The following is a 26081-nucleotide window of genomic DNA, read 5'->3' as shown; positions in this document are numbered from 1 at the left end:
TTGTCAGACATGCATGGTTATATCCGTGCGTAAGATGATGAATTGGAGGGTTTCCTGGAAATTTCACATTAATAAGACAAACAACACTGCTTCCCTCTAATTTTTTTAATTCCTAATTTGTGGAGTAGAAGCAAAAAAATAAATAAGGACTTTCTTTCCTATCTCCCTTTAATTTGCATATACACGACAAAACTACTAAACTTTGCAAATTTTTCGATGGTTGTTTAGTGTAGACGTAAGTAATTAACATTAAGAAACAAGCACTAGTTCTATCATTATTGAGTTTGAACGTGATGGGTATGAAAATTTACTATATAATTTTATGTTGAGAAATTTCGAATTCTATGTCCTCCTAGATGGTTCCATTTTCCGCCCTAGCTCATTTTTACTTGTCATTTTTAAAGTTTTGGAATAGTTATAAAGAAAAGAGCCTTTCTAATGAGATGTGATCTGTCTAGGGCTAGCTGAACTAAGCCTCATCAGAGGATCGGAAAGAATCACTTAAGTTTTTGTATATTGACGGTGTAAAGAATATCTGTATCATCAAGTAATTACATGCATCTCTATGTAAAAATTATATTATTTTAATTCGTAATACAAAGCGAAAAATGAGCAATTAGTAATTATATATCATCTTATTCTTAGGATAGTAAATGTATATACGAAATTGGAAAAGATATAATTACACTATTAATATCTTTTTGGTTTTCTAAAGTGAGAAGTACGTAACTATTTTCGATCAAACTCTTTTATTAGCACAAAAATGACAAAAATTCTTAAATGACATAAATTAAAAGGATATCTTTGTTTAACAGTACAAAACATGTAAAATGTCCATATCAGACACATAGCTATTTCAACTTTTACATATTATATATAAACGTAGGCAATAAAGGGATATTCAAGCATACAATATTCTTGAAGTTTGTTTTAATTCCCCTCAGGCCTCAGGTTCTTCAAAGTGGAATATATATAGAAGTAGCCAATTAATTATCTCAAAGGAAACAGAGGAAGCTACTTCTATATATAATTCTTATTAAAAAAGAGAATGAAGGCGTTTTTCGTAACAGCAGTATGGATACTATGCTGGGGATTATTCATAATAAGCGATGTTGGGATTAATGCAGAAAGGCTTACTTTGAAGGATAAATTAGAGCCAACTGCTACTTATAACATTAGTTATGTGGAGAATAATGAGATGAGACCACATGGCTTTGCAGTAAGGCTTGTGCATTTTCTGTGGAGTGGAAAGTCCTCTTATGAGCACGTCTGGCCGGTAAGATTAGAGAGCATATTCAATTTGTTATGTTTTTACATAGTTTTTTCATGATTCTTTGATATTTGAGTGCCAATGAAATTTGAACCTATATATCCAAGACTTGCTTTTTGTTTTTAAGTTCATGTTGAATCGTGTGACCGTCTAGCTTTTAAATGAGATATGGTAAAATAGCAGGCAGACCTCCTAAGTTCAAAATTTTACTACCACATATATATAAAATCAAAAATATTTTCACTTGTTTAATTCATGAAAATGAATCAAGTCCATGTGATGAATGTGTTGAGACATACTTCATCTGTCCCAATTTATGTGATAATATTTCTTATTTATACATTCCAAAAGGCATGATACCTTTTGATAGTTAAAAATAATTTAATTTTTAATGGAATGATTTATCGACACACAAATATTCCTGACTTGTTTCACAGTCAAATAATATCACATAAATTGTGACCGATGGAGCTAGTAATATATATCAAGTAGTAAATAATGTTTTTTCTTTGGGAGCATACAGGAGATGGAGTTTGGATGGAGAGTAATTGTTGGGTCCATTGTGGGATTTTTTGGTGCTGCTTTGGGAAGCGTCGGAGGGGTTGGCGGCGGTGGAATTTTTGTTCCAATGCTAACTCTTATTATTGGCTTTGACCCAAAATCATCTACAGCTATTTCCAAATGTATGTATGTATATATATAGTACTTCTTTTTTTCATACTAACATGTACTTAGTATATATTTGTGAAGCAGTACTAAACTATATTGATTTTGTTAAAGGCATGATAATGGGAGCAGCTGGATCAACAGTGTACTACAACATGAGGCTGAGGCATCCAACACTAGACATGCCTATAATTGACTATGATTTGGCTTTGCTCTTACAACCTATGCTAATGCTTGGTATTAGCATTGGGGTGGCTTTCAATGTCATCTTTGCTGATTGGATGGTTACTGTCCTCCTTATCATCCTTTTTGTTGGTAACTAACTATTCCATTCCCAAATCAATTTGATCGTCGTACTGAATGACTTTTTATATTATCAGTGTAGTTTAAGTACCTGTGACGAAATGTTAGAATTTAGAAATTTAACTCTCTTGGATTCCTGCCATGTACAAGATTATTCCATCTTTTGCAAAAGGCTAACTATAAGGAGTACATATGTTGTAGGTACCTCGACAAAGGCTTTGTTTAAGGGAATTGAGACATGGAAGAAGGAAACAATAATGAAAAAAGTGAGTTTTACATTTCTTCATGATTCTAAGTTGTGCCGTTTCTTTTCATGAACTCACTTGAACTTGATATCGCGCTACAATATAATCCCAGGAAGCAACCAAGATGCAGTTGGAGTCAGAGTACAAGCCAGGTAAAATTTTGGCTTCTTTGAGTGCGCGATTGCATGAAAACAAATAGAGTAGCTAGTAGAAACATAATTAGAGATCATACAAGAAGTAAATTATGAGTTGAAATGAATGCAGAGTCTGAAGGGGAATACAAGCTACTTCCTACTGGTCCATTAGCTTGTGTAGATGACACTGTAAGTACATGCTCTTTTGATATCTTGATGACTAAATTTAATCCCACCTTCCTTAACAACTTCTCTATTTAATTAACTTTCCAAATGTCACCTGATTAGGTTCCTATGCTTCGCAACGTTTACTGGAAAGAATTGGGACTTCTAATGTTTGTTTGGGTGGCTTTCCTAGCTATTCAAATTGTCAAGGTAAGCAACTACTTGTGATAAACTTGTACCTAATAGAAAAGTAAACAATCTTTCTAGTCTCCAACACATACTCTATGATATGCTGCTTTTTTTTATTTTTATACCAATGGTTATTCATTTATTTTCTTGCAGACCTACACCGTGACATGCTCCATCGGGTACTGGATTTTAAACTTATTGCAGGTAATTCCCATTTAGTTTGGGAGTTCAAGTATATGCTACAAATTTTAAGAATGAGCAAGAAAGATGATGATTTCATATATGTGTTAATTAGGTACCTGTTGCTGTTTCGGTTTCATTATATGAAGCAATATGTCTGTACAAGGGGACAAGGGTGATAGCATCAAAAGGAAAAGAGATAACAAACTGGAAGCCACATTTACTCTTCTTTTACTGTTGTTGTGGCATAGTTGCTGGTATTGTTGGCGGATTGCTTGGTCTCGGAGGTGGCTTCATCCTTGGACCGCTGTTTCTAGAACTTGGAATTCCTCCTCAGGTACATCTTGCCTTTTAATACTCCATATATCTCATCTGCTTCTCTGTTTCTTTTTTCTTGTACAGATATGAACAACTCTTGTTCATGTAAAACCAATCGTGTTTAACTTCTATACATTGACAGTTGGGTAATACAATAACTATTACCCATAATAAGTACTCGAATGATGTTAATTAGTCTCACATATATTGTTCTTTGACAAAGTGATGAAACAAATATGGCAGGTAGCAAGTGCAACATCAACCTTTTCAATGACATTTTCATCCTCTATGTCAGTTGTGCAATATTACCTATTGAAGCGTTTCCCTGTCCCATACGGTACGCAACAGACAAAACATGAACAAATTATCTTCACTATAACTACGTTACAAGAAAGTTAAATCTTGACAGTTCATATTTCAAAATGCAGCTACTTATTTCGTTTCTATAGCAACAATTGCTGCAGTAGTTGGTCAACACGTCATAAGAAGAGTAATTGCTCTGCTTGGAAGAGCCTCTATTATCATATTCATACTGGCCATGACAATATTTACCAGTGCAATCAGCTTAGGTATATATCAGTTTTCATCCTGCCAATTGCTTCTTTCTATTTTCTGGCCTTAAAAATAACCATATGTATGTTATGTTGGATAATTGGCAGGTGGTGTGGGGATAGCAAATATGATTGAGAAGCTGGAGAACCAAGATTATATGGGATTTGATAACCTTTGTTACCATTCCTAGATATGTAATTTGGCTTTAAAACAAAGGCTAGTTGTGGAAGGATATGACTACTTAATTCCACATTGTAATAAGTCACATTTTCAATTTATATTGCGTCTATTTGTTTTCAAGAAGAAAACAAAATTATAACTTGGATCCATCTCTATTTTATTCGAGTAGTACTAAATTTCTTGTACTTCGACTATTTTGATATCCGCTACAAATAGACTACAAGAATATTTCTTTTCACTTAGAACAAAAGTTTATTTAGGAGTCATTATTTTGTGGTATCCTATAAAGGCCTTGATGTTTTGCATAGTCAATTTTCAACCTATTGAATATTATTTCATAATCACTTATTAATTCTTAATAAACCGTCTTAAAATAAAGGGATAAGGGTCTGAAAAATACTTCAACTTTGGTCGGATTTGCTGTTGCGATACTAAACTTTCATGAGGACCTATTACCTTCCTAGACTATTTAATACCGTATTTTTTACTCCCTGAACTATTTAATAGTGTATTTTAAAGGTATATATGTGCCCACGTGGACACATTACTATTTATAATTTTGCATTATTTTTTATGTCCACGTGGGCAAATATATATGTTTAAAATACGGTATTAAATAGTCTAGGGAGGTAATAGGTCCTTATGAAAGTTTAGTATCGCAACAGCAAATCCGACCAAAGTTGAAGTATTTTTCAGACCCTTATCCCTTTATTTTAAGACGGTTTATTAAGAATTAATAAGTGATTATGAAATAATATTCAATAGGTTGAAAATTGACTATGCAAAACATCAAGGCCTTTATAGGATACCACAAAATAATGACTCCTAAATAAACTTTTGTTCTAAGTGAAAAGAAATATTCTTGTAGTCTATTTGTAGCGGATATCAAAATAGTCGAAGTACAAGAAATTTAGTACTACTCGAATAAAATAGAGATGGATCCAAGTTATAATTTTGTTTTCTTCTTGAAAACAAATAGACGCAATATAAATTGAAAATGTGACTTATTACAATGTGGAATTAAGTAGTCATATCCTTCCACAACTAGCCTTTGTTTTAAAGCCAAATTACATATCTAGGAATGGTAACAAAGGTTATCAAATCCCATATAATCTTGGTTCTCCAGCTTCTCAATCATATTTGCTATCCCCACACCACCTGCCAATTATCCAACATAACATACATATGGTTATTTTTAAGGCCAGAAAATAGAAAGAAGCAATTGGCAGGATGAAAACTGATATATACCTAAGCTGATTGCACTGGTAAATATTGTCATGGCCAGTATGAATGTAGTCCACGTATAAATCTAAGAATCGAGTGATCACATGCCGTGGCGGAGTCAGAGTTTTTACTGACGGGTTCAAAATATGAAGAAGTAAATACACAAACTAGACAAACTAGACGAAAGGGGTTCGACATCTTCTACTATATATAGACAATGTATAAATAATATAATTTTCTATGGAAGAAGGTTCGAATGAACCTTAGTGGCAAACAAAGTTTTGCATACTATTGCCACTAAGTTACTACTCTATACGCAGAAAAGTATTCCGTTTTTTAATTAATTAACCATTTTAAAGAAGACTACATTAAATAAAATATACAAAATGTTGATGCAAAAATTCAAACTTGGGTATTGTGTATGGATTGGGCACACTTTTACCACTGAGTTACGGCTCATTACTATTTTTGAGAGTGTCCCTGTTCCTAACCATTGGGTGGCTCCGCGCCTCCGCCCCTGGTCACACGTATGAGAGGTGTTACCTACACATGTCCCTCACCGATTGTGTAAAGTTTTTCAAAGGAATTTAAATGGTCATTTGCTATTCCGCTCATCTTAAAATTTTTGGTTGATGCTTTGATTCTTTCACCAACCTCCACGGGCTCCATCATCAACTTCGATGACCCAACCACTATTTCTAGTCACCATCAACAACTACCTCTATAGGATATTGAGATAAAATTTAAATTTTGTTCGTTCCACTTTAGATAATTATATATTAGTTAGAGCGGCAATCAATTCTTTTCTCAATTATGTAGTTTTGTTTTTGAAAATGTAAGTTGAAAAAACTTAATCATTGTACAAAATGCTACAAACTTCTTGGAATAAGAAGGATCATTTGGTGGGACAAATATAATAATTTTTTAGAATATTTCATAAGATTGTTTTATTCTGTATTTGATAAGGAATATCATTTCGTTTTAAGATTATTTTCTCTCATTATTTTTAATATAAATAGTGAAATAAATTATTTCATATAAAAGATGAAATAAAATAATCTCATAAATTATATCTATCTATCTCATCTTACCGACCAAACTATCCCCGAAGAATATAAACAAATTCGAATTTGATTGGCTCCTGACTAGTGTTACAGAGTTTGGACTTTTTAAAAATCCCTCTACCATACTGGTCAGCAGAATCAGCCTAATGGAGACAGATCAAAGTTTCCTCTTTAGTTATTTCTCTGCAAAGTTCAAATTTAAATTGGGCCACTATGGATGTGACAACCCATAATTAAATTTTTACGGGATAACGCGACAATATGTCGGGCTTAGCGATGCTGGAGCACTATAACACGCGCGCGCAACGGTCATCCAAATCGACGCCATCGATGGCTTTCTTGATATTATTTCCAACTTTCTAGGGTAATCTTGTAACATTGTTTTCCCGCCCTTTGGTCTTCTTGCACGACCATTTCGATTGCAATAAAAGAAAGAAAATTTATTAACCTTTTAGCTGCAATTGCATTCTGCATATACAGTGCACCTTTTCCAGTGCCGCCCATTCTTTCCGGTCTCCTCCGGGCTTCGTTGCTCCTACTTTCTTCCGTTCATTGAAGAAACTGATTCAGTATGTCTCTATTGCTTCATTCTGCATTTTTTGTGGTGATTTTGAGCATTTTCTTGAGTTTTTTTTTTTAAAATTTAAATACGATTCCGTTTTTGTACTGATTTTTTTCACCGGAGGAAATACTAGAGGGCAGATGCTTTACTTTGAGTTGCCAACATTCTTGTTTTGTTGGACTGTTTTTGATTGTGTAATGCTGTTTATCGAAGCTTAGGGTTTGGACTAAAAATGGTGGCCGATGAAGGAGTGAAGGACAGGACAGTTGCGGACTCTCCTGTTTCCGTCCTCGAAGATGAGGTATTGCTCTATTATTTTGCGTATTTACTTATTTATTTTTGTAATGTTTATTTGTGTTTTGTTGCTTATTACCGTTGTCCCTATTGACTTTCATTTAAGGTTCCAGGTGTTGTAACTGGAAGTTTACTTCATAGTTTGTAGGTTTTGTTGGTTACTGTATAATGTATTGACTTTGAATTCTCAAATCCTTATCCTTGAAAATAAGTTGCTAGCATCGGAGGAGGTTTCTAGATAAAAAATAATAACTTGGTTTCAAGACATTTTACTTACCCTAATGCGGAGAAGCGAGGAGGGGGGAGGAGTGGAAGATTAGTGAAGCAGGACATGTATGAACTCCAAAGTCAGATCAATTTGTTTAAAGTGATTGTTACTCTACTAGTCATCAGTATAAAATGTCGTAATGTTTTTTTTTTTAATCTTTCGTGAGTTTCCAAGGCATATAGCTACTTATTTTTTTTGTCTTCAGTTTGTTTTTGATTCACATGCTGAGTTCTTGTATCATTCACCAGTAGCTGCTTATTTTTCTTGCTCACAGTTTATGGTTTTGAGTCACATGCTGAGTTCTGGTATCATTTACTAATAGCTGCTTTTTTTTCTTGCTTTCAGTATATGTTTTTGATTAATATGCTGAGTTTTGGTATCATTCACCAGTTATTTCTGTGTGGAGGTTTACTGAATCAAGGAACACTTCCCTGATGGGGATTTAAGTTTCTTCGGTATCTCCTCACCTGTATTGCAGTTATAGTCTTATTGTTTATTATGAATTTAGATGGAGGCATATTACCCCATCTAACTAAGAAAATGTTCTGGAGGTTGATTCTAGGTCCATTTTAATCATAAAGCATAGAGTTGGTGTAAGGAAAATTAGTTCTAGTAGTTTGCTCAGACTCTTGTCCTGCTTTTTCTTTTCTGATTTTAGGTTTGAGGGAGATGTCATTCTGATACTTTTTTTTTCTTATTTTCTTTTCCCTGCAAGAGTCTAGCTCCTTAGGTTCTCAAAAAACATTTTAATGTTATTTTTCTTCTGAATCTAATTATCTATGCCTGTCTTGCAGGATACCTGCAAAGAGGACTTGGCTGTCAAATTAGAGGAAGAAGTAAGTTTGGACCCAGAAAATGGGGATGCCACTCATATACCTGAAAACATGGCAAAGGAGGAAGAAATATTGATAAGAGCACGGGCAAAGGAGGAAGAGGAACAGCTGAATAATCTCAAGGAAGCGCCCATCTTGAATGACACTCAATTTACGAAGCTGGATGAGCTTCTTACCCAGACACAGCTGTACTCTGAGTTTCTACTGGAGAAGATGGATAACATCACAACAACGGTATCTCCCTGACATTTTGAAAGAATTTAAGTTTAATGTGGAAACGTTTAAGCTATTTTGCTTATCAAGTTCATTTTTTCACTTTGTATGAGCAGAACGTGAAGGAAGATGAAGAGAAAAGCGTTAAAGAAAACAAGAAAGGCCGTGGCGCAAAACGGAAGGCAACCACAAGCTACAACAATGTACACTTTTTCTCATGTCTTATCTTGAATATGTCATCAAACAAAGAACTCTAGTTGAGAGTTTGTTGGATAATTTTATCCTGCCATTAGACTGGTTGAATTTTCTTTTGGATGGTATTTAAAATTTCTTTCATTTTTGTCTCATGCAAATTACTAAAATGTATAAAAAGTATGGTTTTGCTTTGAACAACATTTGCATTCACCCAGTAGGTCTTTAGTTTTCTGTGGCCCTTATACTCGTAACTAAAAATATATTTGTAATTCTTTTGGAGGTTATTTCCCTTTCTTAATTGTGGAAGGCTAATTTTGTTGTTACCTTCATTTCATTGAAACGGTTTAATAAATTGCTTAGAACAAAGCCAAAAGAGCTGTTGCTGCCATGCTTACTAGATCTAAAGAAGATGTTCCTATTGAAGATGCAACCCTTACGGAGGAAGAGAGATTTGAGAAAGAGCAGGCGGAACTTGTGCCCTTGCTGACTGGTGGGAAGTTGAAGTCTTATCAACTGAAAGGTGTCAAGTGGTTGATTTCATTATGGCAAAATGGATTGAATGGTATTCTAGCAGATCAAATGGGACTTGGAAAGACAATTCAAACAATAGCTTTTCTTGCTCATTTGAAGGGGAATGGGTTGGATGGTCCCTATTTGGTCATTGCTCCCCTGTCTACACTTTCAAATTGGTTGAATGAAATGGAAAGGTACATTAGCATCTCCATTCCTGTGCGATTATCTTGATGTTCTTTCTGTGTATTGGTAAAACTACTTCCCTTTTGGGCTGAAACTGTCTTGTGTTATTTGCGTGCAACTACATGGCATGATATTTTTTTTCTATTTCAATTGAAAGGTTTGTGCCCTCAATCAATGCAATCATCTATCATGGTGACAAGAAACAGAGGGATGAGATAAGGATGAAGCACATGCCTAGGACCACAGGTCCCAACTTTCCCATTGTAATTACGTCTTATGAAATTGCAATGAGTGACGCAAGGAAATTTTTGAGGCACTACAGTTGGAAATATCTTGTGGTGGATGAGGTACAGTTTGCCTTTTAAACTAGTATTATTATTTTGTATCATTTTCTATCTACAGTCATTCCATTTGAAAGCACCCCATTTTGTACTTTTTGTTCTGATATTTTGTTACTTCTTTCTTAGGGACATAGGCTAAAAAACTCGAAATGCAAACTGATCAAAGAATTGAAGCTGTTGCCGATTGAAAACAAGCTTCTATTAACTGGAACCCCTCTGCAGAATAACTTAGCTGAGTTGTGGTCCTTGTTAAACTTCATTTTACCTGATATATTCTCATCCCACGATGAATTTGAGTCATGGTAATCAGCTTATTATTCTGACCATTTTGGTCAAAGCGCTTTCGTGTGACTGTTTTAAACATGTTTTTATAACTGCAATATAATTGAGATTTGTATTTATCTGCTGATTTTATATGTTAATATGTTTTTCAAAAGTAGCAGCCACTTTTTCTTCACCTTAAATTGATTTGTTTGTCTATCTGGGGCTTTTGAGTTAAAACTTGTCACATCAGTGATGGTTAGGCCATTTATCAGTCCTTCAACAGATATCCTGTCTGTTATGGTGTCTAATTGCTTAATGTGTCCCAATTCTCCTAATTGACTTTCTATTGTGGTCTGCTCTTAAAACTCCTAATACGTGCTATTATTGTATAGTCACTTGTATTGGAGTAATTACACTGATTCTTTTCAGAGTTCATAGGGATGATGATCTACTTAGTCTATCAGTATGAAGTTGCATGTAGCAGGAGAATCAAATGTAGGATCTGCCACTGATTTGATCATCCCCCGACTCTGTTAATATATAAGCTTTAGTGAATGGCAATCATGAAGAATCTTGGTGTAACATATTATGTGGTCTGTTTATATATCAGGTTTGATCTGTCGGGGAAGTTCAGCAATGAATCTGAAAAAGAAGAGATGGAAGAAAGAAGGAAAGCACAAGTATGATTATTTTCCAGTATTATAACCATTTCTTTTCCATCTTAAAATAATAATCATCTGATTAATAATGTGGTAATTGCAGGTGGTGGCAAAACTCCATGCAATATTACGCCCTTTTCTTCTACGGAGGCTGAAAGTGGATGTTGAGCAAATGCTTCCTCGTAAGAAGGAGATAATTTTGTATGCCACCTTGACTGATTACCAGAAAAAGTTCCAAGAACACCTAATTAATAGGACGCTGGAGGGCTATTTGATTGAGAATGTGTCCACTGGTAATTAGTGTAATCTTAAATATATCTGATTTTGAGGGAGGTGTATTGCTTAATTACTTCTAGGTTTTCAGTTTGATCGAGAGTGTGTGCTCTGGATTAGTGCAATCACAAATATGTGGCTGACTCTGTTATAATTGAGTTGTTTCTCTCTCTAGATTTTCGGTTTTATAAAGAATGTGTCCACTGCATCATTGTAAAATTTTAACTTATATCTTACTTTGAGGGAATTGTATTGGTTTATCTCTGCTATGTTTTCTCTTGTAATAAAACAATGACTTTCTTTTACCACACTATGGCATCGCCAGGTTTTATTTGGAGAGTCTTTTATGTTAGTTTTATCCTGTGAAGCGATTTTGTTTTAATGTACCTTCATAGGGTTTTAGTTATTCCTGGACCCTGTTGAGTTCAAAGTCCTAATGCCTTGTCTGATTGATTTTGCAGGGAATGGATTTAAAGGAAGGCTTAATAACTTGATGATTCAACTTCGCAAGAATTGCAACCATCCTGACCTCTTGGAGTCTATCTTCAACGGTTCTAGTATGTGATGATTATTTTGTGGAACTGATAATTGTGTGCTTGTGTTGGTAATAACCTATAATTTTGTGCTTGTGTTGGTAATAACCTATAATTTTGTTCTTTATTTGGCAGATTTTTATCCACCTGTGGAACAAATAGTTGAGCAATGTGGCAAGTTTCGCTTGCTGGACCAGCTGTTATCAAAGCTTTTTGCTCGCAAACACAAGGTTTTATAAGCTGTCTGGTGCTTCAAGGTTTCTTCCCACTTTGCTCGAACTATTTAAAACTCATTTCATTTACTGCCAACAGGTTTTGATATTCTCTCAGTGGACTAGAGTACTAGACCTAATGGACTATTATTTTAGTGAAAGGGGATTCGATGTTTGTAGAATTGATGGCAGTGTGAAATTGGATGAAAGAAAAAGACAGGTAATTGGTATTTACATTTTGATGCAGATTCAGTATGTTTTTGTTTTGATTCTGCTAAGGTTTGAACCAGTGATGACGTAGACAATTGGTACTGCACACATTGCATGTCTGTAATTCCTAAGATTGTCTCAATAGTTTTATTATTCCAGCTTCTCTTGCTCACAGAATGGTGAGCAGTTATGGCCATGGGATAGTATGCATGAGTTTTTATCAACATCTGGGCTCTGGCTATCACCATTGGTGTGCTGATAACCTTCTAGTATGCCTAACTCTGATTGTGGGTGGAACTCCACTGCTCCTGATGTGTGTGGAATGTCTGGTTGAAACGTGATGGTGTGTACCAATCAACCTGTGTACTTTTCTCATGATTGGCAAGAGAAAGTGCCTGGGATTAATGATTTCTGTTCATAACGTATTTTCTTTTGGGCTCTAAGTTGTTTCACTCTGTTTTTCTAAAAAAACTGATTCACTCTCCTGCTGAAGTCAGTTATTCCTTTCCAATTTATCTCATCTGCTGTCTCCCTATCATTTTTCATTTCAGAGCAAAGTTTCCATCTCCTTGGTTATATATTGATATCAAGTAGTTCTATGTTGCTTTGTTTTGCTTTGATGTAACAAATTTCTTAATGACTACTCTCAATGTTGCATTGTTTAAAGTTCCTCCCACTTGAACTCTCTCTAAAATATTTTGGCTCTTATTGTAGTTCATGTGCTATTGGAATGGTCACATGATCTTGTTCGTTATCTGTAAAATTCTTTATGAAGTTGATCCGTTTGTATTTTCCTTATTCGAGGAACAGATCAAGGAGTTCAATGATGTTAGCAGCAAGTTCAGGATATTTCTTCTTAGCACAAGAGCTGGTGGCCTTGGTATCAATCTCACTGCTGCTGATACCTGTATTTTGTATGACAGTGACTGGGTATGTTCTTAAAGACCCCTTGTGCTTCCATTTGCTTATTCCAATGATTATTTTTGCATGGTTTCTCCCATTAAACAGTGCTGTAATTGACTTTAGCATAAAGAATTCCGTGATATCAAAGATGAAAGAGTAAGGTGTTTTTTTTCTCTGACAAGTAGGCTTCGAGTGCATCATGAAGAGAACTGTATAGTTTCCAGCCTAAAGAACCAGTAATTTTGTATGCTATAGTTCCTCTCTTTTCTTATAGAGTAGTTTCACTTATCAGATACATGCTTGTTTGGTAGTGTTTTCTACCTATGTATTACTTATACATGTATTAGTTAGAGTAAATCATGGCATTAACAATATGGGGTACTATTCCTATTCTAATACACTCTATTCAATTAATACAACATTCCCTATTCAGTATATTATTCCTATTCTAATATACCCTATTCAATTAATACAACAAACCAAACAGTCAATAAAAAATAATCTTAGCATAATTAATCCCAACATTACCAATACTCCCTATTCATTACTAATCTTATACACCCTACCGAACAACCCCTTACCTCATCAAAAGAAAAATAGTTATTGCCTTGCATTCACCTTTCTTTTTTTCTTTTTTTCTGTTATTTTAGTTTTCCTTGTTTGTAGCATTTATGAATTGATGACCATTTTAGATTATTAGTAAGTTAGTTCACATTTTTCTTTTCAGAATCCTCAAATGGATCTGCAGGCAATGGATCGATGTCACAGAATTGGTCAGACCAAACCTGTTCATGTTTACAGACTTTCAACAGCTTTGTCTGTGGAGGTATTCAGGCTATATCTGGAAGTGTGTTTTGCAGCTCTTTATTGCTCATTCTAATAAAGAAAATTTGTGTGTTTCAGGGTCGAATCCTCAAAAGAGCTTTTAGCAAGTTGAAGCTTGAGCATGTGGTTATTGGAAAAGGACAATTTAAGCAGGAAATGAGCAAACCTTCCATGGATGTTACAGAGGTTTCTGGTTGTTTCCCTCTAGGAAATTCTATTTTTTTCATCCCATTTTGCAAATTCTATTTTCCCTATATAATCAGTGAGTTGCTATCTTTCCAACACTTCCTTGTATAGCAACTATTGGAGACTGATAGTTTTTGGTTGTTTACTTTTTCATTACTTGTTCGAATATGTTCCTGCTTTACCTAGTTTGTTGTCTTTGAACCCATTCTTTTCTGTTGTATGCAGTAACAATGCGACAGAGTAGTAGATGAAAATAATAGGTGAATTTTGCTAATTAATCTTCAATGTTGCAGGAGGAGGATTTGTTGTCTCTCTTGAGAGATCGAGACAGTGAGGAGGACAAGTTGGTGCAGACAGATGTCAGTGACGAAGATCTGCAGAGGATTTTAGACCGTAGTGATCTACTTATCCGTCCTCCTTCAGGTGAAGACGGAGACGCTGAATCATGTGTTAACGTCCTTCCTCTCAAAGGACCTGGTTGGGAAGTAGTTATTCCAACTGCAACTGGAGGAATGCTTTCTACCCTCAACAGCTGATGACAGTTAACATGTTTTAGAACTTATTTAGTCAAATAGTTAATTCTTGAATTATTATGTTTTGGGTAACCCCAGTAAAATTTTGTAAATTTGGGCTGCTGCTTACCTGGGTGAACTTGTTAAAGCATTGAATGATGCTTTTCGTAACAGCAGCAATTTTGTGAAGCTGTGCTAATGAAGTAGGTGAAAATGGGGGAAGAATAGATCTTTTTTTGACTAGTTTTGAGATATTGAATAGTAGTTAATGTAACGTTACACTGAGTAAGTTATTTTGGTACTCACTCAATTTGCGCCTTGCATACAATGAAGTTAAGAGTGTATTTTATAAGCTTTGAATATTCACTAATTTTGCTTGTCCATTTTTGAATTTTGATTATCAAGAGAAATATTTTTTTTTCGTATTTTACCCATAATTAGTCATTGTCCAAATTATTCCAAGTCCACTTTAGGGGAGTATAATTTTCTCCAGTTTAGTTTATCAAGAGAAAAATATTTTCATTTTTTATTGTTACTGTTGAGTGTTATCTATTCATCTACCAAGTCTATTAAGAGGCAATATGATTTAGGTTGGACAGAGTATATGGGCAAAAAAATATAATAGTCGTCATATAAAAAAGATTCCGTTACCGGGAATCGAACCCGGGTCCCCTGGGTGAAAGCCAGATATCCTAACCGCTGGACGATAACGGATGTGTTTGTCTATCATATCAAAGAACGATATAAAAGGGCAGCTAAGAGACTGTCGACAGGGCCTGACATCTTGGACCCCTCAAAATATGTGCGAAAATGACGGCATTTTAACTTCTACTTCATTTGAAATAAATTTATAAAGAATCAGACTAACCTACAAGGAAATTGAATGAATTTTTACACAATTAGTATACTTTAACCTTTTATTACTTATAATTGTATGTTATCATTATCAACATGCATTTACCTTTTAATTAATCTGATTGTAAGATATTATTTAGTATCAGCGCATAAAACTTAGCTCTAGTTAAAATACTTCTCGAACTTTACACCTGCTTTTTTTTAAGGGAAGGAGGGAAGAGATGAACACAACTGAATGTAGTGGAGAAAAGACAATGGGCCGGAGTCTAGTGCCGACTCAACAACATTGGGGGCCTAAAGCAATACTTAAGAGAGGGGCCCTAATATTTTTTTTTTATCATATATACTTTTTTTTAAAATCTACTTTTCTAGCTATTTTGGATGCGAAGTCATTATGTACTGTTTTATAATCAATTTGTTTTAATAATTCCTTTACAATTGATAATATAGTTAATTCATCCAATCTCTCTTGAGACATTGTTGATCTTAAAGAATATTTAATCAATTTTAATTTCGAGAAAACATCTTTCCGCTTAGGCAATGGTTACAGGAACTGCTAACATTATTCTATAAGCAATATATGTATTTGGAAAAGAATCAAGTCTTTTATTTGATTGAATATTTTCATTAGATCATTATCTTCTACTTGTATTATTTCTCTTAACACTTTTAATTCATTAAATAAATCTAAACCATCAATATCAAAATAACTATTACGTGTTAAAGAATGTTCAAGGTTAAGACAATATTTTTAAAAATTCTCATCATCTAGTGATTTCAATATTTTACCACTAAATAAGAATCAAAAATATTTTCATATGCTTCAATTGATTCAAATCTATTTTGAAGTGAAAAAATAGGTTTATCTACTCTACATATATAAAGCACTCAATTCTAAAAGATTCTTCAAGGACTTTGTGATTTCGCTATCCATATTTTCATCAAATTGTTTCTTAAGAAATGCATATTTATTTTCATCTCATATGTAATTTCCTTGGTAGAAATCATAGCACTCATAGTACATATAAATTTTTTTTTTTAAAAAAACATATATAAGTAATTATTTTTTAAAAATGGGGGCCCAAAAATATATGGGGCCCCAAGCGATGACTTTAGTGGCCTAGGGGTTGAGACGGCCCTTGGCCGGACAGATCTAGCCAGGAAACATTTCTTGGTTTCATAAACTTACAATTGACCCATACCACTCTTAGATTATTTACATGCTCCTCTATAACATAATATTGTACTTGTTCCCATCCAAAAAGAAATACTATATGCAAGTTGTTGAGAAGAAAGGAAAAAAAATATATCAAAGGCAACCTCCTTGTTGCAATCTGTATAGGTATGAGTTAAGCTCAATTTCTAACTTGAGCTCATTTGACAAAATCTTGTTTGTTTAATATTGTTTTACAAAAAATCAGATAAATGTACCAAAAAATCACAAAGATCAGAGGAGAAAGATTGGGGATATATTCTTGTAAGAGCCTCTATCCTTGAATTATTAACCCCATTTCTAGGTCTGTATGTCCAGTTTACTCGTTGAGCAATATCTTTTCCATGGTTTCTTGTTCAAATGGTTGAGTAATCAAACTTGTGGAACTGCAAATTTTCCAACTCTCGGAGATGAAATAGATTGCACTTCCTGTATGTTCAGTACCTTTGGTACAGCCATGCCCCCGGAGATTACAATTTCTACATCGTTTGAAATTTAAACGTTGTTAAAAAGAGATGAAGATAAAAACTGCAAAGTTAGTTTGTCAAAATGGTCGAATTTAGACTCTTACCTATCCCCTCTCGAACAGAGAGATTGGGCCTCATAACGTCTTTAGAATTCACAAGAAATATATCTCCAAGGTAGAGGTGATTAGTTGGCACATAAACACAGCAGAGTTCCTCTGCACCTGTATTCTTGTGAAGTATGACAGTTGAAGTGATAAAGCCAAATGCATATTCACCAAGCCGCGGATGCCTTATTATGGCCACTTCTTTGAAGGCATGTGAAGTCTTATCTGGAAAAAATTGCTACATTCTGTTTAGTATTTGGAACGTTCAAACAGAACTTCAAAATTTGGTAGGATACCTGGTGAAATTGCTGAGCTAATTTGCTTGGAGGCAGAGTAGATGTAGCTCATGAGGGGCATTTTTTTTATGAACCACTCTCCTAAACTAAGAAGAGATGCACCTAACCATGAGGACATGAACACCCCAACGAAGAAGATGAAAGTCATGGAGGTAGCAAATCCAAGGCCTGTGAATCAATATGAACACTAACCATAAATAAAATGCGCATTCAACAACAGCAATAAATCTTTTCATGCTCAAAAGAAGGACCAGATACTGGAAGTATTTCATGTAGGCATTTCTCAGAAGAGCAATCACATACTCAAATTAAATATGCTAATATAGAATAGAGGCAATCAAATTGGAGGGACGTATCGGTATGCATACATAAAATGAGAGGCGCGCACACACACAATCACTGAACACTTAAAACCATCTTAATCTTTGAGATGAGTCTCAATCTTAATCTTCATCAGTTTTTGTACAGTCAAATAGATAAGTACATAAAGATCGTAGGTACTAACCAAAGACATTGATTCCAAGGTGATTATAGATCGGAGAAAAGAAGGCATCCACAAAATGAATGAACCACCAGGTGATGTAAAAAGTTATGGCTATGGGAAATAAGATGACACTGCAAAACAATTATACAACATTCATGCAAATAAACCATTCAGCAAAGAGAAAAAGCACTGCATAATGATAACAACAGGAGGAACAGATTTCTGAGCAATAGAAAACTAACCATCCGCTGATGAACTTTTTCCAAGTCCAGCTACGAATAACTTTGCTAAATGCCTGCATAGAAGGATAACAATTCATGCTGCAATTCATCGCGCTATCACAATTCAAGCTCTATGTTACCTGGACGGGTAGATATCCAGTATATAAGTAATCACTGTGATTTTGCACAATTTTTTATGGAGAATTTTCATGAATAATCAACGCACATTTGATACAAGTACGTCAAGGCAAATACAGGATTCATGTTCTATACTATAGTCTAAGCTTCAGGCTAACCCATAAAACGTCAATTAGGAAGAACATACAGAAAAAATAATGACAAATGTATCGGATCAGATTGATGATAACAAAATGGCGCGGCACATTGATGAATGATACTGAGAGAGAGATTATGCAGAAACCTCTTTCCCAGAGGAGTGATGAGACGATGGAATCTTGGGGGAATGAGAAGGAGAAGAAGATTTGGAGTGATTAGCATTAATATTCTCAATGACTCCCATTGGTATGAGAAGCTCTAATTCTCTATCTGCTCTTGGCGTCGCCATTAGAGATCTCCTTCCTTTCTTCTTCTCTTCCCCAAAAATGAATATGCTCAACAGACTCCTCGGCAGTTGATTCAATTCCCAATTGCTCAGCCTACCCCTTTTTTCTCCAAACAAAAAAGTAATCTCAAAATACATATTTAAAAGTTTGTGTCCTAAAATGTATAAAATTTTCTTATATGAGTTTGTTTAATAACACATAAATCCTCGTAATTTAGATAGTATTTAATATCGTTAATAAACTAGGTAGTGTATTAGTAATGCACAAAGTAACATGATGCTGCATTTAACATATTTTATGTGAATGTATCATGGTATCTTAATTTAATGAGCAAATAATATACATTTCACTAGCTTATGCCTCCGCCTTAGTTTTTGAAATTATCTTTATCTATCATATTTATTTTGCCGTATGGATTTATACCGGTCAAACCAGATGTAATTCATTCTAGATTTGTAAATACATTGTATTAAAGTATGATTCACATGTATTTGAGATATATTGATTCTTTCCATCGTCTTTTTTCTATCTCGCTCGCTTTTCTTTCTATTTATTTGTATTTCAAAATGTATCTGATATTAAAAATACATATATTCTATCTAATACTTTCCCCGTCTACTTTTTACGTTTTTCGAAAGTCAATTTGATTAATTTTCAAAGTTAAATTAGATTACATTAATTTGATATTTTAAAGAAAAAAGTAGATATTCAAAAACTATACGAAAAATACAATAAATTGGTATCTTTTGCATATCAAAATGATGAAAAAATACATCATAAAATGTTAATCAAAGTTCTTATAGTTTGACTCTAATAAAGAAATCAGGACAATTAAAAATGGACGGATGGAGTATTAAAAGATACTTCCTCCGTTTCACAAAGAATGATCTAGTTTGACTTGACACGGAGTTTAAGAAAATAAAGAAGACTTTTGAATCTTGTGGTCCTAAATTAAAGTTATGTCAAATGTACAAAATTGTCCTTTAATCTTGTGGCCTTAAATATGCCACGTGAAAAGCTGAAATTAAAATGTTACCAAAAAAAAGAAAGAGATCATTCTTTTTGAAACAAACTAAAAAAGAAAACGATGCCATTCTTTTTTAAACGAAGGGAGTATATGTTTTCTCGCTCACTTGTTTGTCTCTCTCCTATCTCACTCGCTTCTCTTCCTATGTATGTATTTTAGGATGTATTTGATATTAAAGATACATATATTTAATATTAAATATACATGTTGACTTTCTCACTTAAAATATGAAGGAATAGTGTGACTTAAAAACTGATACAAAATTATTGGAGTAATTAATAAGATAATATATATAGTTATTTCATTTTGTAATTAGATACTACTTAGTTTTTTTCATTTTGTAATTTGTTTCTCTTAAATAGCACACTGTATTTAAAAATCATCTTATTTATTTTTTTATGAATAAACATCTCATTGGGCTCATACGTATCCCTCTCGAGTTTTTGGCTAAAACCATCCCTCAAGTATAACTCAAACTTAGGGTACATCCTTGTGGTATAATTGTGAACAAAAAACATCCTTCTACTATCTCAAAATTTGCATAAACATCCTTTCTGTTAACTAACTGTTAAAAACTAACAGAAAGAAAAACATATGCTAAGCACGTGACTTTCCTCCCAAAGTCTCCATATACTGTAAATTGATTGCTTCATCTTTTTATAAACAATAGCTCACGTGCAGACTCTTCTTTCATATGTTTGTACAGAAAAATAATTTGCTCTGTCCCACTTTCAGTTTAACCTTCAGAAAATGCGTCCCTAACTGAGGGTTTAAATTGACTGCTTATATAACTCATACATATCCATTCTCCTATGCGAGCAAAGAGGAAGCGAGACAAGCCTAATGTGCCTAGTTGAGAAATGATAAACAACGCTCATAGAAATGCATCGCGTCTGAAAAAGAAGTAAGCCGATAAGAGGAAGGATTGGCCTCACTTTGAAAAGAGAGAAGACGAGAATTTGGAGTTGTAGTAAAAGTAGTCGTTTTATGTTGGATCAGTCTCGCTTTGAGTTTTTCGTATTAAACGTATCTTGTGTGTTTGCCAAGCGCAATGAAAGTACTCTGAGTTGCCTAAAAGCATTTGTTTTTTCTTCTTTTTTCCACCTTGAGCATTTTAACACTTCAAACCAGCAAAAAAGGCTAATATTTCACCTGAAAAATAGGATCAAAACTTGCACAAAAAGCACACTCAAGAATACATCAAGGCAGCTAATTAAAAACAAGGAAAAAGGATTATGAAAACTGGTAAATCAGTACAAAAATAGCATAAAAATCAGCAAAACAATACCAAATTAGCCAAACACAGCAACACATTAGAAAACAACAAAAAAATTGATAAACCAGTATATAAACAACAAGAAAATCAGCAAAACAACACCAAACTAGCATAAAACAACAAAAACAAACAGCAATACAACAGAAAAATTGGTAAACCAATAGTAAACAACAAATTGTTTGCCAAAAAATAAGAAAAGCAACATGAAAAGACCAGCAAAACAATAGAAAAACCAATAAAAATAAGTAGAAACAGAGTCTAGTACCATTAAATTAACAGAATAAGTAAATGAACAGCAAAAACCAGTAGCATATCATCAGTTTGATATACAAGAACAAAAATAACTCAATAAATAAAAAAGAAGTAATTTCTTCAATCGTTCCTGCCATTTTGAGATGTCTGGAAAATGTAACTTTGATGGCCGACTTGAGATTTGCCTTTTCTAACCTGAAATAAGAAATGAAAATATTACATATTTGCATTTATATACTATATTAAAAAACTTAAATAATTGAAATTTAGATGAGAATATTTGAACACTCTTACAGGTAGCTTTTCCACATTATGATAACTTGATGCTCTCTCGATCATGATGGAGTCCAAACTACAAGGATGGTCCGATGGATGAATTTCAACGGCATCAGATGAAGGAGTGCAAGTTCTACTATTATGGCCAGGCCTACCACATTTCTTACAATGAACTGATTTTTGTTTCCTTTTTAACTTCATCCTGCTAGCTCCCGATTCATCATCTTCTTTCTTTCTTAGTTTTTGTTTCTTCCCTTTCTTTGTCTTTTTCAAGTATAAAGGTGGTAATAGTGGAGGATTCTGTGACTTCGGCCATAAATCAGGACCATTCATAGGCAATATTGGAACTTCATAAATTTTTTGATATGTCTCGACCTTGTAACAATCATCGACATAGTTTAAAACTTCATCATTTTTCAACCAAATAGATGATATAGCATGCTTACAAGGGATACCCGAAAGTTCCCATTGCCTACAACTACATGTCCTGTTATATAAATCAACAGCCCAAGTATCACCTTCAACAGGTCCAATCACTTCATAGTTCCACATATTCGACTTTTTAGGAATATAAGTGGCAGCATCCTCCATAATTTTTGTCAACTTCTTCTTAATAGTAGGACAAATATCACCCAAATTCCACTTTTCAGCTTTCTCCCTATTTGAGTTAATTCTTGTCATGAGCAAATGCCTAATGGTTTCCAAAAGTTTAATAATTGGTTTATCTCTCGCATCAAGAATAAACTTATTAAACACCTCACATTGATTGTTCAAAAGAATGTCACACTTCGGAAGCGGAGAGAAATGTGATCTTGACCATTCACTAGGCAATTTCGTAGAAAGCCATGCATAAGCATCTCTATCTAACTCAAACAAATCAGCCATAGAAGCATCAAACCTGTCAACAGTTGTTGCTAAAGCTGCCTTCCAAAGAGCATTTTTTAATGCCATTCCACAGAACCCAGCTTTCTTGAAATTGTTATGCAAGTGTCGCACACAAAATCTATGAGAAACATCAGGCAACACTAATTCAAAAGCTTCAAGAAGTCCCTTTTGCTTATCTGACATAAAAGTCCACAGGTATTGCTCTTCAATTTCAAGGTCGTTCATTAAATATGTTAAAAACCAACACCATGTTTCCTTATTTTCCTTCTCAACTATTGCATAAGCTATTGGAAAGATGTTGTTATTTCCATCCAAAGTAACCGCTGATAATAACTGTGCCCCATACATGGTGGCCTTCAGCCAACACCCATCGACCCCAACAATCTTCCTACAACCAGCCTTGAATCCTACTTTACATGCTGCAAAACAAATATAAAACCTTTGAAATCTCATCAACTTGTTAGGTATCTCATTTGGAGTTACTTTCAGGAAAACGGAAGTCCCAAGATTGGTTCGAACAATTTCATTGCAATAATTCCATAATATACTAAACTGAACGTTTATATCTCCATCGATCATTGCAATAGCTTTTTCCTTTGCCCTTCTTGCTTGATGCATACTTACATGTAGCCGTAATTCCCTACTCAATGTATCTCTAAATTCTGATGTTTTCCAATTCTTATTTGATCTAACTCTATCAACATACCTCCTTGCAATCCAACTGGAAGTGATATTTTTGTTGTTATAATTCCACCCAAAACAAGTATGGTTGGGGACAAACGTCTTTATTTGAAAAGATGTGTCCCTTTGCATCGATGAACCCAATATCCTCCAGTTACATCCATTTTTCCTACATTTGGCCCTTGCTCTTCTTCTGTCATCTTTGATCCACTCAATTGACTTTCCTATTTTGGCTTGATTTGCAATCACAGCTTCTTTGAATTCTTTCTTGTTACCGAATATCAGTCCCAACTCCAATTTGGGATTAAGGGCATCCGTTTTTGGATTGTGCTTCGGAAAGTTAGAATCTTCATTTTCAGAATTGCAATCACTATTTAAACTCCCTGTATCATCAGAATCTACACAATCTGAATCACCTTCCACATTCTGCATCTTTTCATTTACATAATCTTGATTTACATCATTTTTCTCATGTCTCTGATTTATATTGATCCCAAAAGATTCAGCAGAAGGATCAATATATTTAGAAAATAATATATCATCTTCCTCTAATGAATAATCAAAATCTTCAAAATCATCATCATGAGAATCATCACTATTTGCTTCTGTATCACTTGTTGGCAAAGAATCCATTCCCGTCTTCTCGCAATGTTGATGATCATCATGATAGAAATTCAAATGTTCAAAATATATCTCAATCACTCTATCCTTTGGAATGCAAGTAGCAAATTTAGCTACTTCAATGTTGCTACCAACTAACCGAACCTTATAAAGGGTTAAACCATACTTGTGCCAGAACACCACAGACTCCTTGTCATAACCACATTGTTCGGCCATATTTTTAAAATCTGATAAGCTTATCATTGTTCTGTTTACATAGTCAAAAAATACAACTTTCCCACCTATGTAGCCTCTTGTCGGACCACGCACAAATGATCCGCCATGATGTACTTTAATTGTGAAAAGGGATGCCTCAGAAATAGGATCTACACAAATATAGAACTTGTTCTTATATATAAAAAATATGAAATATATAAATCCAAGAATGAACTACAAGTTCAATAAAACTAATATCATAACATGTATAAGTTACTGAAAAATCTGTTATATATGATATTAACAAATGCTTAAAGGTTTTGAATATCAACAATACCATAGTTGGGTGTGACAGATCTGTCAGTTAATCTTCGAGCCAACATTCTTCGTATTGTTTCTTGTTTTTCAACCTACAAAATCTGATGTTATTGAGAATGAAAACGATGTTTAGTTTGAGAAATAAAAAATATACTACAGTAATGGTAAAACCAAAACTTCTTCAATGACTATTTTGTTTACCTTGTTTGTGAGGCAAGGAAAGAGGAGATAGAAAATAACCCCAGCTTCAGTTCTTCTGTTGAAAAAGAACTTGTCTAGTTGCTTAAGTTCAGAAGAAGATGAAATTTTGTTTTTGGAAGCTGATCGGGCAGGATTTGGGAGGAAATCAATAGTACAATGTATGGGGATTTGGGGAAGTCATGTGCTTGGCACATGTTTTTCTTTCTGTTAGTTTTTAACAGTAGTTAACAGAAGGATGCTTATGCAAGTTTTGGGATACTAGAAGGATGTTTTTTGGTCACAATTATATCATGAGGATGTACTCTAAGTTTGGCTTATACTTGAGGGATGAATTTAGCCAAAAACTCAATTTTGTAAGCCAAACTTTAGGTCATTGTTGATATTTTCTCGTTACCTTGTAGGAATGGAAACTCACATGTACATCCAAGAAGAAATAATTATGGATATTTTAAGTAGATTGCCTGTGAAATCTCTTTTCCTATTCAAGTGCGTTTCAAAGTCTTGGAAGGCTTTAATCTGCGAACCTAGCTTTAAGAAAATGCATCTCAATCATGCGAAAAATGACAAATTGCTTATAGAACGGACAGCCAGGGATCGTAATATTTTTTTCTATTGTTCATCTTTGTCATCAATGTCACATCTAATTGTTAGGGATGTACAAGAATCAGTGTTTGTCCCGCAATGTGTGGAAGGGCCTTACAATTACAAGATCTATGGTAGCTGCAATGGCTTGTTTTTAATTGGGATTAAGCAGAAATATATTTTGTGGAATCCTTCTACAAGAGAATCAGCATTACTACCATCACATTGGGATAAGTTCTTTTGTGATTACAATTTTGGATTGGGATATGACCCAACTAGTGATGACTATAAGGTCGTTAAGATTCCTGAAACTAATTCAGAGGCACCCACTGAAATTCTCTCACTAAAAACTGGTTCGTGTAGAAAAATTTATGAAGGTTACTTTACCATCGAATGCCATAATATGGATTATTTGACATTAGTACGAGGAACATTTCATTGGCTAGTTTATTCCGAAGGAGGTAGGTTTTCTCTGTTTTCATTTAATATTTCAAATGAGGCGTTTGGAGAATTACCATTGTCGAAGGAGATGCCTTTGTTCTGTGACACGATCGAGCAAGGCGTAACAGTGTTAGGTGGAATGCTTAGTGTAAATTTTGTTTGTGTCAAGGAGGATACTATTGTTTTTGATTTGTGGGTAATGAAAGAGTATGGTAAAAGAGAATCTTGGACTAAATTATTTACAATGAGAGATAGCAGAGATCGTTTTCAAGTGTTACCAATCGTTCCGAAATATATATTTGGAGATGGGCGAGTGTTGCTGAATTCAGATAGAAGAGATGTGCTTATAACATTCAAAGAATCAGACAGAAGAAGCAATCTCATAGGGCCTCTAACTAGTGATGAAGATACCATGAGGTGGGATGGATATACTTACACAGAGACTCTCATCTCTCCAAAAGATTGTGTTCTTGCTTGCTACTAGTAGTATTTCCTTATGTGGGAAGTGACTTCTTTTCTTTAAATGTATGTATATAATATTTCTGTTTTATTTTAATACAAGTTGTTTTACGCAAGAATTATCTGATTATTATTTTTGCTTAGAATATTACTTGAGAATTGATTGTATATAGATACTAGAGTAAGCTGTCACAA

At 34.1% G+C, this 26081-nt stretch overlaps 5 protein-coding genes, 1 long non-coding RNA gene and 1 other non-coding gene across 9 annotated transcripts; 3 read left to right on the top strand and 4 right to left on the bottom strand.

Annotated features, from left to right (window-relative positions):
• The first annotated feature begins 890 nt into the window (after window positions 1–890).
• Window positions 891–4362, top strand: LOC102601548 (uncharacterized). The gene is made up of 12 exons (XM_006340539.2): window positions 891–1276; window positions 1794–1953; window positions 2051–2251; window positions 2441–2505; window positions 2597–2636; window positions 2749–2807; window positions 2907–2993; window positions 3126–3176; window positions 3268–3489; window positions 3714–3807; window positions 3899–4039; window positions 4130–4362. Exons 1-12 carry the CDS (start codon window positions 1049–1051, stop codon window positions 4210–4212), a joined length of 1431 nt encoding a protein of 476 aa, XP_006340601.1. The 5' UTR covers window positions 891–1048; the 3' UTR covers window positions 4213–4362.
• A 765-nt stretch (window positions 4363–5127) lies between these two features.
• LOC107059172 (uncharacterized) lies at window positions 5128–5494 on the bottom strand. The gene is made up of 2 exons (XR_001472530.1): window positions 5451–5494; window positions 5128–5360 (listed from the first exon to the last, which is right to left on the bottom strand). It is a non-coding gene; the product is annotated as an uncharacterized lncRNA (long non-coding RNA).
• A 1444-nt stretch (window positions 5495–6938) lies between these two features.
• Window positions 6939–14821, top strand: LOC102600977 (ATP-dependent DNA helicase DDM1-like). Of its 2 annotated transcripts, none has more exons than XM_006340537.2 (16): window positions 6939–7059; window positions 7271–7353; window positions 8409–8681; window positions 8777–8863; window positions 9216–9562; window positions 9709–9898; window positions 10019–10194; window positions 10767–10836; window positions 10919–11108; window positions 11550–11645; window positions 11757–11851; window positions 11934–12053; window positions 12854–12973; window positions 13674–13772; window positions 13850–13957; window positions 14251–14821. In XM_006340537.2, exons 2-16 carry the CDS (start codon window positions 7285–7287, stop codon window positions 14491–14493), a joined length of 2283 nt encoding a protein of 760 aa, XP_006340599.1. In that variant the 5' UTR covers window positions 6939–7059; window positions 7271–7284; the 3' UTR covers window positions 14494–14821. The 2 variants fall into 2 exon arrangements, with proteins under 2 accessions (XP_006340599.1, XP_006340600.1); XM_006340538.2 differs by having other exon boundaries at window positions 7266–7353.
• A 290-nt stretch (window positions 14822–15111) lies between these two features.
• On the bottom strand, window positions 15112–15183 carry TRNAE-UUC (transfer RNA glutamic acid (anticodon UUC)). The gene has a single exon. It is a non-coding gene; the product is annotated as a tRNA-Glu (tRNA).
• Window positions 15184–16650: 1467 nt separating this feature from the next.
• On the bottom strand, window positions 16651–18754 carry LOC102600634 (protein LIKE COV 3-like). Its single transcript, XM_006340536.2, has 6 exons — window positions 18531–18754; window positions 18131–18183; window positions 17910–18019; window positions 17405–17572; window positions 17109–17333; window positions 16651–17016 (listed from the first exon to the last, which is right to left on the bottom strand). Exons 1-6 carry the CDS (start codon window positions 18672–18674, stop codon window positions 16910–16912), a joined length of 807 nt encoding a protein of 268 aa, XP_006340598.1. The 5' UTR covers window positions 18675–18754; the 3' UTR covers window positions 16651–16909.
• Window positions 18755–21217: 2463 nt separating this feature from the next.
• On the bottom strand, window positions 21218–24702 carry LOC102600303 (uncharacterized). 2 transcript variants are annotated; one of them, XM_015304342.1, is made up of 4 exons: window positions 24405–24702; window positions 24223–24304; window positions 21522–24055; window positions 21218–21422 (listed from the first exon to the last, which is right to left on the bottom strand). In XM_015304342.1, the coding sequence occupies exons 2-4, from the start codon at window positions 24266–24268 to the stop codon at window positions 21348–21350; spliced, it is 2655 nt and encodes an 884-aa protein (XP_015159828.1). In that variant the 5' UTR covers window positions 24269–24304; window positions 24405–24702; the 3' UTR covers window positions 21218–21347. The 2 variants fall into 2 exon arrangements, with proteins under 2 accessions (XP_015159828.1, XP_006340597.2); XM_006340535.2 differs by having other exon boundaries at window positions 24223–24702.
• A 240-nt stretch (window positions 24703–24942) lies between these two features.
• Window positions 24943–25911, top strand: LOC102595380 (F-box/kelch-repeat protein At3g23880-like). The gene has a single exon (XM_006340866.2). The coding sequence runs from the start codon at window positions 24943–24945 to the stop codon at window positions 25909–25911; it is 969 nt and encodes a 322-aa protein (XP_006340928.2).
• Window positions 25912–26081: the final 170 nt, after the last annotated feature.

Source organism: Solanum tuberosum, unplaced genomic scaffold (assembly GCF_000226075.1).
Source record: "Solanum tuberosum cultivar DM 1-3 516 R44 unplaced genomic scaffold, SolTub_3.0 scf00020, whole genome shotgun sequence".
In the NCBI taxonomy this organism is placed as follows: domain Eukaryota; kingdom Viridiplantae; phylum Streptophyta; class Magnoliopsida; order Solanales; family Solanaceae; genus Solanum; species Solanum tuberosum.
This window is presented reverse-complemented; position numbering and strand designations above follow the sequence as displayed.

What these genes read in the sequence shown, in the direction of transcription:
- LOC102595380 (XM_006340866.2), top strand. Translation starts at nt 24,943, where the DNA reads ATGCATCTCAATCATGCGAAAAATGACAAATTGCTTATAGAACGGACA.
- LOC102601548 (XM_006340539.2), top strand. Translation starts at nt 1,049, where the DNA reads ATGAAGGCGTTTTTCGTAACAGCAGTATGGATACTATGCTGGGGATTA. An exon ending in CCTTATCATCCTTTTTGTTG is followed by an intron (nt 2,252 to 2,440) that starts GTAACTAACTAT and finishes CATATGTTGTAG; the next exon opens with GTACCTCGACAAAGGCTTTG. An exon ending in GGATTTTAAACTTATTGCAG is followed by an intron (nt 3,177 to 3,267) that starts GTAATTCCCATT and finishes TGTGTTAATTAG; the next exon opens with GTACCTGTTGCTGTTTCGGT.
- LOC102600977 (XM_006340537.2), top strand. Translation starts at nt 7,285, where the DNA reads ATGGTGGCCGATGAAGGAGTGAAGGACAGGACAGTTGCGGACTCTCCT. An exon ending in TGGTTGAATGAAATGGAAAG is followed by an intron (nt 9,563 to 9,708) that starts GTACATTAGCAT and finishes TTCAATTGAAAG; the next exon opens with GTTTGTGCCCTCAATCAATG. An exon ending in TTTTGTATGACAGTGACTGG is followed by an intron (nt 12,974 to 13,673) that starts GTATGTTCTTAA and finishes TTTTCTTTTCAG; the next exon opens with AATCCTCAAATGGATCTGCA.
- LOC102600634 (XM_006340536.2), bottom strand. Translation starts at nt 18,674, where the DNA reads ATGGCGACGCCAAGAGCAGATAGAGAATTAGAGCTTCTCATACCAATG. An exon ending in AAAAAGTTCATCAGCGGATG is followed by an intron (nt 18,020 to 18,130) that starts GTTAGTTTTCTA and finishes ATTGTTTTGCAG; the next exon opens with TGTCATCTTATTTCCCATAG. An exon ending in CCTTGGAATCAATGTCTTTG is followed by an intron (nt 17,573 to 17,909) that starts GTTAGTACCTAC and finishes ATTGATTCACAG; the next exon opens with GCCTTGGATTTGCTACCTCC.
- LOC102600303 (XM_006340535.2), bottom strand. Translation starts at nt 24,268, where the DNA reads ATGTTGGCTCGAAGATTAACTGACAGATCTGTCACACCCAACTATG. An exon ending in ATCTGTCACACCCAACTATG is followed by an intron (nt 24,056 to 24,222) that starts GTATTGTTGATA and finishes ATATTTGTGTAG; the next exon opens with ATCCTATTTCTGAGGCATCC. An exon ending in ATAATGTGGAAAAGCTACCT is followed by an intron (nt 21,423 to 21,521) that starts GTAAGAGTGTTC and finishes TTCTTATTTCAG; the next exon opens with GTTAGAAAAGGCAAATCTCA.